We start from the raw sequence: 18,535 nt of genomic DNA, 5'->3' as shown, positions 1-18,535 counted from the left end.
TCAATGATGTAGAGTGTGCCTAAGGACAGTCACATGGAGAGACAACATTCTCAGACTCTCACAGAGTTGAGGTCTTCCTAGATAGACTCTCCCACCCCACAGCAGAGAGAATCAAAAAAGGCACTACTATTGTTGGGATGGAAAGGCGGTAGTTTATGAGACTGCAAGTATGCTAAAGGAAATTGAAAAGAGGTTATCTGAAGTATAGCTTTTGCTTCAAGTATACTCTCCTAATCTGGAAAAATATTAATCACTCAGGTCCTTTAGAGATACTAAAAATAAAACTGTTATAACCAGGATAAGAAATGTCTTCCTGCTTATCATGACTATTTGCTTTGGTTTGTTGGGAGTGTTATATGTAAACTAACTCTTTTAATGGAAATAAATATACAAAGAAGCAGGTAGTTCTGATGGCAGGTTGTCTTTTTATTAGCTATCAAACTCATTTAACAGACAAAACATTAACTTGAAGCTCATTCACCAAAATAGCATAATTAACAATAGTTCATTAATCATTTCTTCCTGTAGTCCTATTTCACCACAGTACTTTTCCTTAGAGCTCAGAGATATATAATTAAGTGTTGGAAAAAAGTATTTCTCTCAATACAATAAAACAATCAAATAACAAGAGTTGTCGTTACTTTGATTTTGGCTAATGATATGTAGGTTAAACTTTGCTGTTATATGTTGTTATACTGTCTTATAATTCCATATAAAATGTCATACATTTTGAATGTTTAAATAACTTATAACTTGTTTTGAAAAATCACAAAATGTTATATGAAGCATGATTAATATCTATTCCAATTATATATAACACATCATGCTCAAGATCTAGATTTATTTGAAAACATTTGCCCAGTTTTTATTAATCCAGAATTAAAATACAACCAATAAGCCACACTTGTAGAAGGGACAAAATAAACATGTTGTCACATTTTCACACAAATATAATTAGATATGTAAAGAATGATAGATCACAACCACATGAAAATAAAGTATTTATCTTCTTAGTAGTAGTAAGAACTTCTCTTGAGTATATAAGGTCTTCTGGATTTATTCTCATACAGTTGCCTTTTCAGAATGTAGGGAATTTTTCTCTTTATGACTTCTTCCTTCTCATTTTTATCATTTCCATTCTCAAGAATATCTTCCTGAATTATCTGCAAGATATAGAGAATATGAATGAAGGCTCCTTGGGTAAAATTCAGCATGTTAGACATCTTGTATATTTTATCTTATTTGCTATATAGACAGCAAAACATATGTGTGATCTAAGAAGTTGTTCTGTGAAAGGACAGACAGGTATTAAATGGCTTAAATGGAATTAAACATGATACTTCTGACTCGGTGACCTTCCTAGTTCATCAGTGTAGTAGTTTGGTTTTTTTAAAATTTTTTTATTTTATTGATTGATTGATTGATTGATTGATTGATTTTGCAGAACCATGGATTGAACTCGGGCCCTTGTGCTTGCCAGGCAAGCGCTTATTCTACTGAGCCATCTCCCCGGCCCCAGTGTAGCAGTTCTTAAAAATTTCAGAATACTTTGAAACCTAATACTAATCTCTTCAAATGAAGGAACACAGCCAAAAATATCTGACAGGAGGGGCAGGGGAAAAAAAAGAAGAATTACCATATACAGGGACAAATTCCATATAATGAATATGATCATTATGTGTATATAAATTGTACTGAAAACAATTTTTTAAAAATCAGTATACTGGATGCTTGATGCATAATAGAAAGATGAAAATGAGATGAAATATGTTATATATTATAACAAATATAGTTTTGTGTCTATTAATCTAAATTTGGCTGAAAGTTAACAAGATTTTATATTCAACAGAGTCAATTACAGATTTGATTGGAAAGGCCCAAACACCCATTTTTCAATCATAGAAAGGAATGCTTGGCTTTGCCTGATTTTGTTGTTGAAGATATCCACATGTGGTAAAGCTCTATTTAAGTGGATTAGAGCTCCTTAGATTGTGATTATCTTCTAATCTCTGGGGTCACTATAACTAATACAGACACTTAAATTATAATGCAGATGTGTAATATCTATCACCAAGTATTTCATTTCAACCCACAGCTATTCAGTTTCAGAGAAGGAAAACCAGCTACTGTCAGACAATCTAGTTTCGTCATCTTTTCTTTATCTCTGCACAGTCTGTAATTAGTTGTACTATGCTTAGACTGATATTAGTTTATTTTTAAATCACTGAATAACATTTAAAATAGCAAAAATTCAAATCTTACTTGCACATGATTTAACGCTTAAGAGTTTAGTGAGAGGGTGTTTTTTGTTTTGTTTTGTTTTGTTTTTCTGGATAAATACCATACAATTGACATTTCCCCAAATTGAGATTTGTATTTTCAAGATTTATTGACCTAAACAATGTTTTAAAGAATAAGCCATTTAGCTTGAATTAAAATTAAAGGGTGAACAGTTCAGCAAGTGAAATGAAAACTGGTCTTTTTGATTTTTCATCTGGAAAGCATCTTTTCTGTAAACCCTTAGAATAAACACTAGACATTCTACATGCATTTCCTCTGCTCCACAGACATCTTGGGGCAGTCACAACTTGGTTACGTTAGCAAGGAAGGACCCCCAGGCCTTCAAAGGCATAAGTCACTTCAGAACTCATAGCATAAGCAAATTTCTCTTGAAAGTTATTCTGAAAATGAAAGTTTCCCCTATTGGGAAAATTTTGAAGTATATTTTATGTTTTCTTTTCTCAAGGATTTCTTTCCTTTCTCCCCTTCCCTTTTTTACCCTAAACGTACTACCCTATTTTTCCAAAGCTCTAAGTCATCTCTGAACACGTACTATTAAAGGCAAGATTATAACCATAAGATGGTTTTGAGTATATTATTTCAAATAATTGTCAACTTGCTCAATTTTGGAATATTTGATTTTAAAGGTAGGTGTATATTAAATGTCTTTCTAAATTAAGGTTTTACTTTTCTATTCTTTGATAAAGGAGAAAAGAGTCAAGTTAGAAGTAGTATTTGTGGAACTGAACCTAACTTTGGAAATACAGAAGTGATAATGTTTTATATATCAGAATTTAGATTGCATATCCACAATGGAAAACTGTAGAAGACATCTGTTTCAGAAAACCTGATTGGCAGCCACATGGAATTAAAGATAAGCATGACTTTGATAGGTACAGATATCCAACAGGCTAGGCTTAGAATACTTGGATCATTTCATTCTGTGTTGGTTCATAAATGTGCTGCTGTATGTTTAAATTGCATAAACTCAGGGAAAACTTACTGGTTGCTTTAAGATAATTTCCTGAATTACAAGCAGCTATCTCTAGATATTAGGTAGGACAAATAAAATTTCCTTATTCAGTTACTTCAAATATTCCAAAGGAATGAAAGGAAAAGGGAAAAAAGAAAACAGAAGGAATAATGGAGACAAAGCCTTTATAAAGGAAAAGAGCAGAAAAGAGAGACATGAGAAAAGGAAAAGAAAAAGGAAGAAGACTCAAGATGTACAATGCACAGGTACAAATTCCATGTGCTGAATGTTATCATTATGTGTATCTAGAAGGTACCAATAAAATTATTTTTTTAAAAAATCCAAGAAAAGCACATATGACTCTATTTTGAGGAAAGTATGTGGATTTCCTTAAGTTTCATAGACATGCCTCCAGAACTACCATGAACGACAAAGAGTGCCTAAGTATGCCATTTAAAGCATAAGGATCAAGTTTGTCTTAGGGTAGATGTCTTTTCTAAGGCTGAAGGAAAATTATTTTACTAACTTCCAATATTCGAAAAGGAAGTGGTGAAGATTTGAAAGAATGTTGACCCCAACACAGTTTATTGTCTTCTAAACCCTTGTGAGTCTTGCAATTATCCTATAAGCACAATGCAAAAGTCACTACTAAGGAGAGTTGACCAGTCTAATTTCAACCAGAGTCAGGTTTTGTTTTCCTTTTACCTCCCAGTGTTGAAAGGCCCTGCTGTGACAGATTTTTTGAAGCTGGTATATTGTCAGCACTGCTTCCAAGCTGAAGCCATCCAACACGACAGGGAGTTTCCTTCTGGTGACCAGCTCATCTTCATGGATCTCTCCTCCTTCCTCAGGCTGGCCGCTCAGGGTGTTTATAAGACTGCAGACATTCAGCAGGGTCATTTTCCAAGAGGGGGCACTTGCTTTACTGACCTGCAGTGCATCAAAAATGATATTGCAATTTAAGCTTGTGTTACAGAAATGAGATATATTTCTATTGTGTTAAAACATTATAATTTAGGGTCTAATTATTGCTCTTGCATAGTCAGTGTAATAATATTGTTAGTGACTACCTATCTATTCTCTTGTTTAATAGAATACAATAAAGTTACATGTAACCATGCATACAGACCCAAAAAATAAGACAAAATGACATTTAATTTACACATGTGTATATATATACATATATGTATATGTAACATATATGTATATTTGTCTATATACATACATATGTATATATATGTTAGAGGAGAACACTACAGATTCAAAAATCACTGCTATTTCTTTATCATTTTTAGTTTAGTGTCTAATGAATCAGATATTAAGGTGATACTAATAAAATTGGATGAATACAATAATATGAAACCACTTAATAGTTCACATTAATATTTGTCATAAGTGATATCACAGCTGACCAATTTAATTATTCATAAGTTAAAATGGTCTGTGGGGTTTTGCTTTCTAATAATATTTGTCTGAATCATAACTAACATAGTCAACAACTTTTTTGCATGTCAACAATTATTAATAAGAAATAGAGGTAGGAATACCTGATTGCAAAATAATTAACAAAATTTAACAAAAACATCAAAAAATGTAGAAGGATTACCTGAATTTTTCCTCTAAGAGATTTAAAGAAGGGTATAAAAGACCACAAAAACATCATGGTAAAACTCAATAACAACAATATCAAGTGACAATTGTCCCTGAATTACTCTGAAATTGTAATGAAATTGCAAATTCATGACTTTTTTTTTTTTTTTTTCAGAACCGGGATTGAACTCAGACCCTTGCGCTTTCCAGGGAAGCATTTATTCTACTGAGTCATCTCCCCAGGCCCTTAATAGCACTTTAAAAATAATGGAATGACTAGAAGTTGTAGAGCAGATTTGGCGATGTAATTAAGTTAATTTGGAAAGATGAGGGTGGGGAAGAACAGTGAACAAGAATGTTTAGAAAAATTAAAACATAGTAAAGAGGGGCTAATTCTACCCTATATTAAGTAAATTTCGAAGGTGTTGTAATTGATGGCATGAATGAAGAGGAAAAGGATGAAAATGAAACTCAAAAGAAGACAATATAATATTTAAAAATCGATCCGAGAATACGAAGATATATAAAATACAGCAAAAGTTGCACTTCAAGTACTTTGGGACAGCAAGCTCAGAATTAATCTGAATATAAAACACAGCTCTATAAACTTTGTTTTCTAAGAAGAAAAATAAAATTCCTGTGAAAATATACAGACTTATTTTTTGTTATCCTAAAAAGACCATTAGGCAGATGTCTATACTAGAAATTATATATAAAAATACTCTTGAGATATATAGATGAGTTATTCAAATTTATAGCTGTTATTTGTTTATAAAACCCTGAACTGAACTTAAAAGCAGGCAATATAGGAAAAGCTGTCAAAAATGTTAAATCAGTATAGTTTTTTAAAATTAATATCATTTGTACAGATGCAACTCTTTAAAAAATTGTGAGGGCTGCAATTTTTAAATATGTTTAAAGTATTAGAAACATAAACTTTATGTATGTACAGGAAAATCTCAGCATCATTTTAAATAAAAGTAAAAAAAGAGAGTAATTGTAATTTTAAATGCCTACTTATCATAGATGAAACCTTATTTATCTCATTTAAAAAGAAGCATGGGAATTCAACTTTTTCCACCTAATCTATGTCAGAGATATATTCCATGACTGAATAAAACATGGAGAAAAATTCACGCTGCCTCAACTTTTGCAGTGCATTGCTGAGAAGAAAGATTTGTACTAACAGTGTGTGGACAGGATATTCTGTCTGCATCGTGTACTACAGATAACCTCTAAGAAGATACAATGTACAATGTATTAATTATTGAAACTGTCCTATTAATCAGTTTTGAAACTGTTTCATTGATATTTGTTTCTCAATAAAATAAAATAAAAACCCAGTTAGCCAAAAATAAAATAAAATAAAAAATTTTAAAAAATTAGGAAAATAAAATAAAGAATAAGCTGAAGCCATCCCATTCTGGAATTTTTTGCCCAATATAGTTTATTCACCAGGACAGGAATTCCAGTTCCATTCTCATAAGTTCTCAAAGTAGTTCACACTCCCAAAACTATAACATTTTGGAGACTACTTAGGACCTTACGCATCAATGTACATTTGGAACAACAAGAATCAAGCATATATCAAGACATTAAGTTCTTTCAATCTAATTTATTTTCCAAGAGATATTAATTTTGAATTTAATTGATTATAACCATACAGGTAAGTATCTCTTATCACATAATAAATAAATTTATCTTTAACTTTTATTGACTAAACTCAATTCCATCATTTCTGATATAGATCTACCAAATGATGGTAGCATTTTATTACAATACAACTGATTTTTGTGGACTGGGGCCACCTTGAGATACATTTGGCCTTCAATTTCCTCAAACTATTTTTTAAGAAAAACATGAGAAAAAATATCTGTTATTTTTGAGGTAAAAATGCCTTTTACCCTCAAACACATGTAAAATCGACCTTTTTGTGCATCCACCCTCAAGCATAACATGGTCTTACTTGTACACTTGAGACAGTTGTCCCTGAAATGTCCATCCTGGCAGGAAAGTCAACCAATAGAAGGCAGAACTAGATTCAGGATACATATTGCTTCAGAATTTAGGCCAGCATTTAATTTCTTACTGTAACATCCACTGAGGCAGAAATCTTGGTATGATAGTGCTTTTTCCAGGATTTTACCAAGTGTCTGCCATACCGACATGGTTTTCCTTGAGAGCTACCTTTTGATTGGAAATCTTTGTCCTGAACACACAAGTAGATAAGCATTGATTGAATAACTGTGAGTCACTCAGTGTTGTATGGCAGCATAGTAAGCGTATGTTCTAATTGAGATTTATTTGTAGGCAAAGGCTGAGAACTAGAAAACTTGCTGTCACTATCCCAGGAAATGATGGATAGGGCTCGGGGTGCAAACCTTGCTTTGGTTCAATGAACCAATTAGCTTGTACAGATGATACTTATGTTAAAGAGCACAGTTTATAAGTTTTAAGTACATTATAGAACACTATAAATTTCTTGGGCAGCATAAATCGTAATTGCTGCATTTAAATATAAAGAAACAAGGTTAAGTCATGTTGACTTATCAAATTGCTTAAGATCAAATGGGGCATAAATAACAGCCTCAAGATCCGCTCGCAGCACTCCTGTTGGCCAGCTGGTAGCTCTCTACCCTCTAGCACATTTTCTTCACAGGCTGTCATGAGCAGTTATTTTTCACGGAGAAAACCTTTTTTTTCCCAAAATATAATAAGAAGAAGCAAAAAGTTCACTTGAGTTTCATTCAGGCATTTAAGTTGAAGTCAATATACCTTTCATCACATACCCTCTAATAAGAATGGAAACAGCCCCTTTATATTTTGAAGTCCACGTAAGTTTTATGTGACTCCATAATTGAAATTATTCATGCTGATTGATTCTCACTGGAGTTGATTTTCCTGTCATGTCAAAGCTCTTAGCATCCTAAAGCTCAAAGAATTTTCTCAAAAGCAAATGCCTCACAAGGGAGTTTTCTGTCTTGTTGGGAAATTATTCCAATAAGAAAACAAGGCCATATATATAATAAAGCTCATATATCCTGCAATGCTGAGTTAAAGAAAAGAAAAAGATTACCTTTGATGTATGCATATTTGTCAATAAATCTGCCTCTAATGCTTTCATTTCCTCTTCAGAATCTGAATAAAATCAAAACCACATGTTTAGTAACACTATATAATCACACATCATCTAATTATATTGTAACCCACAGATTTTTAAATTCATCAAAAAAGTCATAGAATTTTGGTAGCTTTCTTATGTATTGATGTTCTTTAAAACAGTATTCAGGAAAAAAAAATTGTAGTTTAATTTTAGGCTGACAGGCAGATGGATTAGAAATGCTTCTCAACATTAGCACATGGCTATTTGCCAAAAGAACTACTTCTGATATAGATTTGTTCAATGTTTGAATTTCAGAAATAATACTTGAATGTATTGTACAAAGGTACAGTTGATTTTCTACTGGTAATAGTTTGTGCTATTTCTATTCTGATGCTTAATAAACAGCATAATGAAAATATGAGTCTGAGATTTTGGGAAGACAAAGTCAAAGGGAATTTCATATTGATTATTTGAGAAAAAAGAAAGATTCTGAAATTTATTTCACTAGAGTAGCTGTTTCACAAAACCATTTTTAAAAGACCTGGTTTCTACTTTAAACAAGAACTTTAAGTTTTGCACACACTGCAACTTTATCACAAGGAAATAAAGCGTCTAAGCAAAATGGACCTGCTCATTGACATATGTAAAGTTGTATTGAACATGGATTTCTGAATTTTTTAAAACAGTATCTTCAAGTTTCCACCCGTGAGCCAGATTAAACAGAGAGGAACCATTTAGAAAATACTACAGAGTAATAGAGAAAAGTTGCATAACGAGGTGACTTGGTTCACATTCATTGAGCAAATAGTGACAAAACAAAGCAAAAGGTAAAAGTGATTCTGAAAGAGAACTACAGATGGAGACGTCATTTGTGAATTGAGCCTTGGAAATTGTTTTGTAGGTTATTTTCTCTCTATCAGTGATGTAATATTTTTTCAAAAGAAATAGCAAGCTCCATTAGTCATTTTTGAACAAAGTACACCAAATTTTTCACAAATTGTGGGCTTATCATAGCAGGTAGTATCAGAAGATAATACTCACAGCATTTCATTAACCACCTGCTATCATACACTTCTAAGTTAAGCTTTACTCTTGTCTGATGAACTCATACTTGTAAGGAAGTTAATATTTTTCTTATGGCAGATTTTGCAAAATTAGAAATACAAGTCTTTTTCCAATAAAAACATAAGTTTTTGCATAAATCACATTCGTATGTTCTGCTGGATTTTAATTTCATACCTAAAATAAATATCATACATTTGAATTAAACAGTTCAGTGTCACATTTATGGGAAAGAAAAGGATAAAACAGGGTTAAATTCTTTTGCTGAATTTATACCATTTTCCACTTTAATTATTTTTTCAATATTAATGGATCATAGTGCACTCATTATAATATTTTATGTTACTTCTTTAAATTTAAATATTATTTCCTGGGTAGATTATTGTCTGGCTTCTCTTCAACTACTATGTTCAAAATAGTAAAAAATTAAATATTACCAGTAATATAAAAATACCAATTTTCCAATTACTTTTCACATCAACTTATATGACATAATAAAAGACCCAAACAATAATGTTAATATCATACCTGTTAGTCGCAAAGAGTGGAAACTGCATTTGCTTGGAAAAGATTAGGCATATTTTGTATGTTTTTAGAAATAACTTTACAAATGTTTCATTCACTTATCCCCCAATGTTTATTGTATATATTCTAACACATGCAGTTAAGAACAATTTGTGGACAGTTACAAAAAGGGGAAAGGGGCAAACCGCAGCTTGCTTAGGGAGTGGGAATGAGAGGAGAACGTTTTAAGTGGAGTGAATTTTAACAATAAATCACCACTTAGGCAGCACAGCCCCGTCCTCATTAGACAACGACCAACCTAATCCAAAGTTTTATGCCTGTCTCCCTTTCTCTACCTTCTCTATCGCAGAGAAGGGCATGCTGTGTTTCACTGAACTCCCTTTCGTTACTTTGCAGATTTCCAAAAGGAAAATAAACCTTCCAGTTCTTACAAACACAGAGTACGATGAATTCCCAGCTTCTATTACTATGAGTAAGGCAAATTCTGAATAAGTGGGAGAAACTCTTCCCTTTGATTCATTCATTTCAGTAGCAGCATCTGGCCAGAGGACTCCCTCAGGGAGATGGGAGACGCAGCTTACCTGAGCACAGACCCCAGGAGCCAAAAGCCAGGAGTGTCACACAGAGCAGCTGGATTTTCATTCCTGCCATCATCTCCTTCTGCCTTCTGCCAGGCCAAGTGCACGAAAGCCAGCAAGACCGTGAAGGGGCTCCCCTCAGAGCTCTCTCCTCAGAGCTGGCTTGGAATGTGAGTGAACTCTGAGGGGTGCTGTGGCCATTCCCTATATATGTATGTTGGAGAGGATGATGTCATGAGTGTGCAGGGCTCGTCTCTGCAGGATGTGCCCGGCTCGCCCTCCCTCCTCTCTCACCTTCCTCCTCCCCATTTCCTTTGTCCCTTACCTCCCCACACACTCCTGAACCTTCAGTGATTGTGACGATCTTCCCTAATTGCCGCTGTTGCTCCAGATTTCTGACGCACAGAAGGAGTCATTCAGAGGCACTGCCATAGACTGGAAAAGAACCCTCAGTGCCAGGCTGTCTCCACTTTCTCTAATGTCCCCACTCTGAGAATTAGTCATTCTCACCTTATGAAAAATCAGATTTTTTTCTAATGTTTATGAAAATCTGACAAACAGATGCATTAAATCAGTGGCTCCCTAGTTTTGGGAGGGTTGGGACTTAAGAGTACCTTTCTGGTAATCTAAACTTCTGAATAAATGTGTGATTTCTCAACTAATAATACATGATAAAATAAAGAACATAGAAAGAGGTAGAGAGTATGTTACAAAATGAGGATTAAGCAAAATTATTTAAAAAATAAAAGAAACTCCATGAAGAGTGACTCATGATGCTAAAAGATTAGAATATCATTTCCTGATAAAGTGAAAAGCTTTTATTATGTGTACCTGAGAGAATGACTGAATTATACACAGTAACTTCTGGTTGACTGTCTTAAAAATGATGTCTGTAGGATGCTGCTGTAAATTCCTGTGCAAGGAGTTACGAAAGTGTATATTTGCATTACTGCTGTTTTTATTCCTGAATTTTTTCCTCTTCTTGTCTGCATTGTTTGATTCATTCTGAATTCATTCCTGATGCTGCAAGCTATTCTTTGCATTATTCCCTGACTTCCACCCTTACATCAAGTTATTCCCCTGGGATGTTCTTTTTTTTGCCACTAAAAACTGGGCATGTCCGTTCAGAAGGAAGAAAATCTCATGTAGTTCCCACTCCCCAAACTCATACATTGAGTTCAGAGTCCTCCTGATTTTCCTGAATAATAGGGATATGCACTCTGTATGGTTTCTCAGAAGAAAATAGTTAAAAATGCTTTTGGGTGCAGAGCTTTCTTCTTGCATTAGGTATTTCAAAATCAATGATGAAATGATCTGAACAGATACTACATGTAGGGTTACGAATATCTAAAGTTAAAGGTATCTGAGATTTGTTTAGTTATTAAATAAATTAGTTACTCAGTCATAATTTCAAGTAAAAATCTGCACAAGATTCTACTGAGTTGAGTTACATTATACAGTATATGTTTCATTAATTTCTTCATCTTTACTGTAAGTTTAAGGAAAGATTAATATCAAACATTTATAATTATTTTTCACGGCAAGATAAAGGTGTTGTCATTTAATGCTCAGGCATTTAGCAATGTCTGTTACTTTTATTACTTTTAATTCATTTAGTTACTTGTATGAAACATAGTGAACATTACTCAACTGGAGGAAGTTTTCTTTCAAGGATATGTAATTGGTGAAATGTGAAATAACGTCTCTATTTGTTCTTTCGCTTTGCCACCATTAGGGGGCGAACTAGATGTATAAAAGGCTTTGATGATCGGTTGTTCGCTTACTCTGAATCCTGTTAGTTTTCCTCTTGCTGTCAGAGCATGTTTGAGACCGAATCTTTTTAAAGCCATTTTGCTGAAGAAATCAAGAAATTATGTTCCTTGCAAGATATTTAAATGAGTTGTTTGTCTGCTTTTGAATTGCAAACACAAAGAATAATCTTTTAAAATGTGTGGTAACAGTCTAATAGTAAAAAAGAAGTGTGAATCTTATTTTCTTCAAGTGATTTCTTCAGTACAGAGCCCAAGGGAAACACTGAGGATTTTTTTAAAGGATGAAGGAATATCAAAATTCACTGAAGTATACAACAAGAATATTCTTTGTTAATGTGAAAATTATTATAGATATGTGATATATCCAAAGGAATTGAGGAACATGTGTTCTAATGTCAAACATGATTAAAAAGCAAATAAATGTGCTATACTCTTTTTCTTTTGGGAATAAAAAATATGTGCAATCTTTTTTTCTGTTATAGTTACAAATAGATAAACTTTACCTGAATTTTAACTGATAATTTTTGAATGTGCCACCTTTTTGCTTTCACCCTTAATGTCTTGAGGCTACAGAAAAGCCTGTAAAACAATGTATTTTAGGACAAGGTCTAAATGTGCATATTTACATTTAAAAGCATCCTAGAAAATACTCAACAGATGCCTTTTGTAAAGCACTTTATGCACCTTTAATGGAGATGAGAACTATTTTCTATTCTGGGGATACTTTCCTTAAAAACTTTAAGCTCCCAAAAGTAGAAGAGTGAGCATTTTCTTGTGATAGTCTTCATAGGTTCACCTGCTGGTTCAGGGTCACCAACTTCAAGAGGATGTCACTTCTCCGCATATTTGTTGTTTGCAAGATGTCTATAATTTTTAGATTTCAAAGTTTCATCTACATTTTTTTTCTCAAAATAATCAACAAAGATCCATGAACAAGTCACAGTTAGGATGAATAATGTGTACACGTATTCAGGTTGGAGCTGACAGAGTGCTGGAACTCCTCAGAAACAGTGGTTTTCCCACTTCATGTGATTTTTTTTCCTGTACCTCTGTAGGCTCCTGCGCATCTGCAGCAGCTCTCTGGGCCATCCAGTCTTTCGACAACTAAGTAGATTCAATGTGGCATTTTTCTTATCACCTGAAATCTGTCATCCGTTATCTTGTAAGCATCCTGTCTCTTCTTTTGTGACGCTATCTCTTATTTTAAACAACTATTTCATGATCCAGTGAAGACGAATCTTTCTCAGTTTCAACTCTGAAAGTATTCCGATCTACTTCAAATCCACCTAATTTCTGCTAAATGCTTCTCAGAAGTTTTTGTGTTATTTGTTTTAAATCATAAAGTTTGATAATAAAAAAAATTCATTGTTTCTTCTTTCAAGATTTATAATGTAATACATTACTTCACAAACCAGACCTAGTAAACTGAATTTAATTTTAATCATCCAACATGTTCTTTAAGTGTTTCCAGTTTATCCTTTGCAGCCTCAATTCATAAAACTATTTTGTTGTCATTTATCTTTCAATTTTATGTGAGCCTTTAGTCTTGACCTTTGTTCATTAACACATTTCCTCACTGACTGGGAAAATCAACTTTTAAAACTCATTTCACATGATCACCCTGGATTATATGCATTCATCAGTTTAGTGTCTGGGATAAAGTGTAACTTTGGTTTATTTCCCTAAATGAATCTCTGGTTGGCAGATATAACTCTGATTCATCTGAACAAACAATGACTGCAAACTCTATAAACCTAATTGATTTTCTTGGTCAATTAAAGATCTTTTTCTAAATATACAAATAGATAGATGCATCCACACACCCACATCTAGACATATTATCTTGTACATAAATGCATATACCTTAGCCCCTAAGGATTTAGGTAAATGGAAGCCAAATGTTCAGCTTTCCAACTGAAGTGTAACCACATTTTCCATAATCTCTACAAATTAACAGCTCATTTCCCTTTTTGTCTTCCTGTACCTACTCTTGCATCCTTATATACAATTAACTTGGAAAAATTGATAGAGGATTTTTAGTTAAAGCATATTTTGCAGCTTAAATTATAACACATGTTTTGCTTGAGACTTATATGTTAATGAGTTCCCATATTTAACTAAAGGATACTCCATGTCTTGTTTCTCATATCTAAGAAAATAGAAACAGCCACCAGATCTCTACTCCTAGCGTGTATTCCTCGAGCAATTGTCTTCCAAGCCTCTTTTCTGAATAAGAGCAAAATTACATGGAAAAAAAAACGGTTCTTCACAATCATTTTATATTCTATTTCTTGGTTTTACAGATCAGTAGAATTATCCAGAGTAAGAAATGAATTGAGTCTTTATTGAAAGAAAATTTCCTCCAATTTTAACTGTTCTAAAACCTAGAAGATTTCTGCAGCATTCAACATTTACAATTAAACAGATATACTTGAGCTACCGTGTACCGATATCAGATTTGATAAAACACATATTAAAATATCATTACATTTATTTATTTATTTTGCAGTGCTGGAAAAGAAAACAGGGGACCTGTGCAAATTAGAGAAAAACTCTATGAGTGACCTACACTTCCAAAGCTCAGGGAAGTGCCTTTACTTTTCTGTCTTTTAAGCATATTAAATGTTAAATTTGGGATCTAATGGTGCTGCATTAGTCATAATTCTGGGTCTTGTTTTTCTCTCTCTCCTCCCTCTCGATAGATAGACAGATGGATAGATAGGCAGACAGACAGACACACAGATAGATAGACACACAGACAGACAGACACACAAATAGACAGACAGATAGACAGAAATAGCCTATCTGTCAGTCTGTCTGTCTATCTATCTATCTATCTATCTATCTATCTATCTACCTATCTATCTTCCTTTCCCAGTGATATCAATAAATTCCATGATTTTGAATCTCAACTTTCTTGTAATAACCATCACACCCACATCTCTGCCTACCCAAATTGTACATCCAATTATATCTACAGTGGATATATTTAGAATTTCATTGAGTTAATGACTGTTCATAGTAAAATTCTGATTTCTCCAAACAGAATTCTAAAAATACCTTTTGCAGATAGGAAGGGTGTCCCAGGATAGAAGGAAAGGAGGAGCAGAGAAGAGATAGGGGAATAAAAAGAATTAATATGTGATATAGATGCTTATCAACTTCTCATGAACATATTCATTATCTTTTGTGAATTGCTAAAAATATTTTAATTAAAAAATTCTCCTCTAACATTGCTCATTTCAATTATCAGAATCTTGATTTATTGAGTTGCTTATATGCAAACACGAATGCATTTACATTACTTTTTGAATCCACAGCCCATTGGGTTTATCATCAAAATATAAACCATATTCAGCTACTATTTTGACTTTCCTGTTACACCCTAGATTCAAGACATCACCACCACGCTGACTTGCAGCAATGACTACCTGAACACTCTCTAATAGTAGTCTTTAATCCTTTCAGTTCAATCACCGCATACTACACAAAGCAGTTTTTTAATTTAAATGTATTTTTATCATCACTGTTTAAAATACCCTCAAAAATATTGTTTATACTTAAAGCAAATCCTTGACCAAAAAAAGCCCTTATTGCCTGAGTGGGTCTCTCTTCTTTGTCATAGTATCCTATGACGCTCAACTTCTGTCCCTAAGTTTTAATCTCCTTGGCTTTCTGACTTTCCCTCAACCATGCATGCCACCTTTTCTCACAGATAGTTAATGAGCACCGTGATGAGCTTATAGATCCACATTTCCTGCCTCCTCCCAGAGTAAGTGGAACACAGCTCCTCACTCTTTGACATTTATTTTGGTTATGGGACTTTGGTTTTGGCCAATGAAACTTAAATGAATATAAGGAAAGCAAAAACCAAATATGTCCTTAAAATTTAAGAATTGCCTTTTTGCTCTTCTTCAGTTGCCTCACACAGAACTTTTTCAAGATAACTCTAATGTGAGAAGAAACATATGGGGCATAGAAGTCCCACCTGGCTTGCAAATTTGTAATTCAAAGCAGAGATTCCTGAATGTTAAATAGGGTTGTCTGAGCTAACTCATGAACCTTAGAACAGGCATCAGGGATTAGTTTCAACTAAGTGACTTTTCCAGCAATTTTTTATACAGTTGTTTTATGACCATCGCTGATGGATACAACTACAAGCTACTTAAAACCTCATCCCATAGTTACCCCTTTCAATTTCTTAAACTTGTAATTTATTCATTTTTCTTTGCCTTTTATAAGTAAAAAAGATAAACTTTGTAAGTATAAAGTTTATACTTTTATCTTGTTTGCTTAAGTTTTCAGAAAAAAAAACAATACTGTAATAAGCATTCAGTAAATATTGAAACTTTGGTAAACCAATGAAATTGCAAACCAGCCTCCTTAATGGTTTTAGGGTACCTATCTCCCTCACCTCTCACAAGAATTTCCATTATTCAATTTGTAAACAATGAAATCCAAGAGGCAGCTCTCTTCTGAAGGAATTCCTAACCAAAAGAGTGAGTATGAAAGAATGCTTCCCCTCAAAGGGTCTCACATGTTGTTTTAGAGTGCAATTTCTATTTTGCAGGTTGCCTTTGACAGTAAGTGAGTGACTCTAGAAACCTATCCTAGCATCTGCATTTTGAGCAGTTACTTGGCTCAGAGGATAGTAACCACCAAGCAGGCAAAGGCAGAAGACTACAGCTAACAGTCCAGCAGCCTAAGCCAGGGAACAGCCAATGCAACTATGTCACTGGCCTGAGAGTAATTTAAAGAATCAATTTGAAATTCATTTATTGAAAACATGCCTTATAAGACTGAGGATATAGCTTAGTGATACAGGACCTGCCCTGCAAGTGCAAGGTTCTGAGTTCAATTCTCATCACAAAAAAATGAAGGAAAAGAAAGCCTACTTTCCAATTAGCACCATGCCAGCTTAATTTGATTTCATATAAAATACCATATCGTGAAGCTGGTTTTGCTAGTTGATATTATTCTCATTGCATAGCTTTAAAAAGCAGACTCTTTTTGAAGTAGAATTTTTAAGTGGATTTTTAAAAATACAGTGAATAGGATTCTAATATCGGTGGATGGGACTGAAAATTCTCTCATTTATAAAGCAATAACTAAACTTTGTGTCATTAACATCATATTGACTTAATGATTAAAAACATACTGATATGCCATAGAACACATTATGACAAATATACACTAAATTTTAGTTTAAAAGGTACATTTAGTAAAAGAGTATATAATTCTAATTTATCATTATAATCCTTTGTCTGGCTTACATGTGGTCTACATCTTTAACAATTATACAGATCCTTCATCTCAGAGCAGATTTTTATTAAATGGACTGTGGAAAGGCTAAATGATCTCTATATGCAATGAATTGTTTCTAAACTGGGAGAAGACCACGGAGTATTGAAGGAAGCAGCAACGGGAGAAAAGGTTGCAGGCTAACTACAGAAGCTGGTCTTATGGGAAGGAGGGAATTTCCTAATTCGTACTCTAGGTGGAGGCATTAGTATGTGCAGAATGGACATACCACACGCAACTCTTGCCCTGGTAGATCATATTTTAACGCCACCATAATTCACTGACCCAAAGAATTCTAGAATGGAAAAGAGCCTAGAACTAGACTTGTAATTTTGCTTTATAGAAAAAAAGAAATACAAACTCAGATACTCTAACTGGGTTGTGCATTTCTTTCACCATTGTGTTTAATCAGATTGACCCTAACTATTTGGAACTGATCTCCCATCTTTTCCCAAGGGAAAGCTATTTTCCAACATCAGTCAAGCTATTTGAGAAATTAGTTCATTTTATGTGAGTTTCAAGGTTATTAGCTCAGCATTCCCACAAGTTGAAGCACATTACACAGATGTTAGTCACTAGAAAACGGGCTTTCCTTTTGGGCAAGTCTTATTAGGCTTCATTTGAATAATATTTTGCTTTTACCATATTCAGTTATGGTGCAATCCTGCAACAAAAATAGAAAATGATTTAATTTATAGACCATGAATTCTCTACTCAGGTAATATTTTGTTAAATTATACAATATCATCATCTTTATTTTGTCTCCTCTCTGGTTCTGAGGTCAGATCTATGTGATCATAAGTTAAGAAACCGCACTGAAGTGCCTGCAAGTCACAGGCAGGTTGCACATCTCACCTAAATCTGATATAATAGGACATTTGCTTGCTACTAGGCTTTAGATGAGTTTTTCCCCATATGAAAGTATAAATATGGAATGGAAGACTTTTTCTGGAGGATAACAGAAGTGTTTCACACTTTAAGTCCTTTTGGTGGATCTGCAAGATTTTAAAATACACCACAAAATACAGAAGACATTGGTCATTAATAATTTAAATGAATATAAATGTTCAATCTCATATGTTATAACTATTGTCTTTCAGTGTGGGTGTTTAGGAAGCCGTGCACTAACTCTGGCAGTACCTTCACATTACCAGTTTGAGTTATCCTCTCATTAAATATATCATTGTTTCTAAATGCATAGGTGTAAGATTGCTACATAAGGCTTTTTTTTTTTTTTTTTTACTGGGGATCGAACTCAGGCCCTTGCGCTTGCCAGGGAAGCACTTATTCCACTGAGCCATCTACCCGGCCCCGCTACATAAGTCTTTTAAGGATGTGCTTTTCAGTGATT

At 33.7% G+C, this 18,535-nt stretch overlaps 1 protein-coding gene across 1 annotated transcript; it reads right to left on the bottom strand.

Annotated features, from left to right (window-relative positions):
- Window positions 1-469: 469 nt before the first annotated feature.
- Nts (neurotensin) lies at window positions 470-10,274 on the bottom strand. Its single transcript, XM_004623767.2, has 4 exons — window positions 10,115-10,274; window positions 7,920-7,981; window positions 3,959-4,183; window positions 470-1,163 (listed from the first exon to the last, which is right to left on the bottom strand). The coding sequence occupies exons 1-4, from the start codon at window positions 10,185-10,187 to the stop codon at window positions 1,011-1,013; spliced, it is 513 nt and encodes a 170-aa protein (XP_004623824.1). The 5' UTR covers window positions 10,188-10,274; the 3' UTR covers window positions 470-1,010.
- Window positions 10,275-18,535: the final 8,261 nt, after the last annotated feature.

This window comes from Octodon degus, unplaced genomic scaffold (assembly GCF_000260255.1).
Source record: "Octodon degus isolate 3935 unplaced genomic scaffold, OctDeg1.0 scaffold00004, whole genome shotgun sequence".
Lineage (NCBI taxonomy): Eukaryota > Metazoa > Chordata > Mammalia > Rodentia > Octodontidae > Octodon > Octodon degus.
The sequence above is the reverse complement of the archived record's forward strand: the minus strand, read 5'-3'. Positions and strand labels throughout refer to the sequence as shown.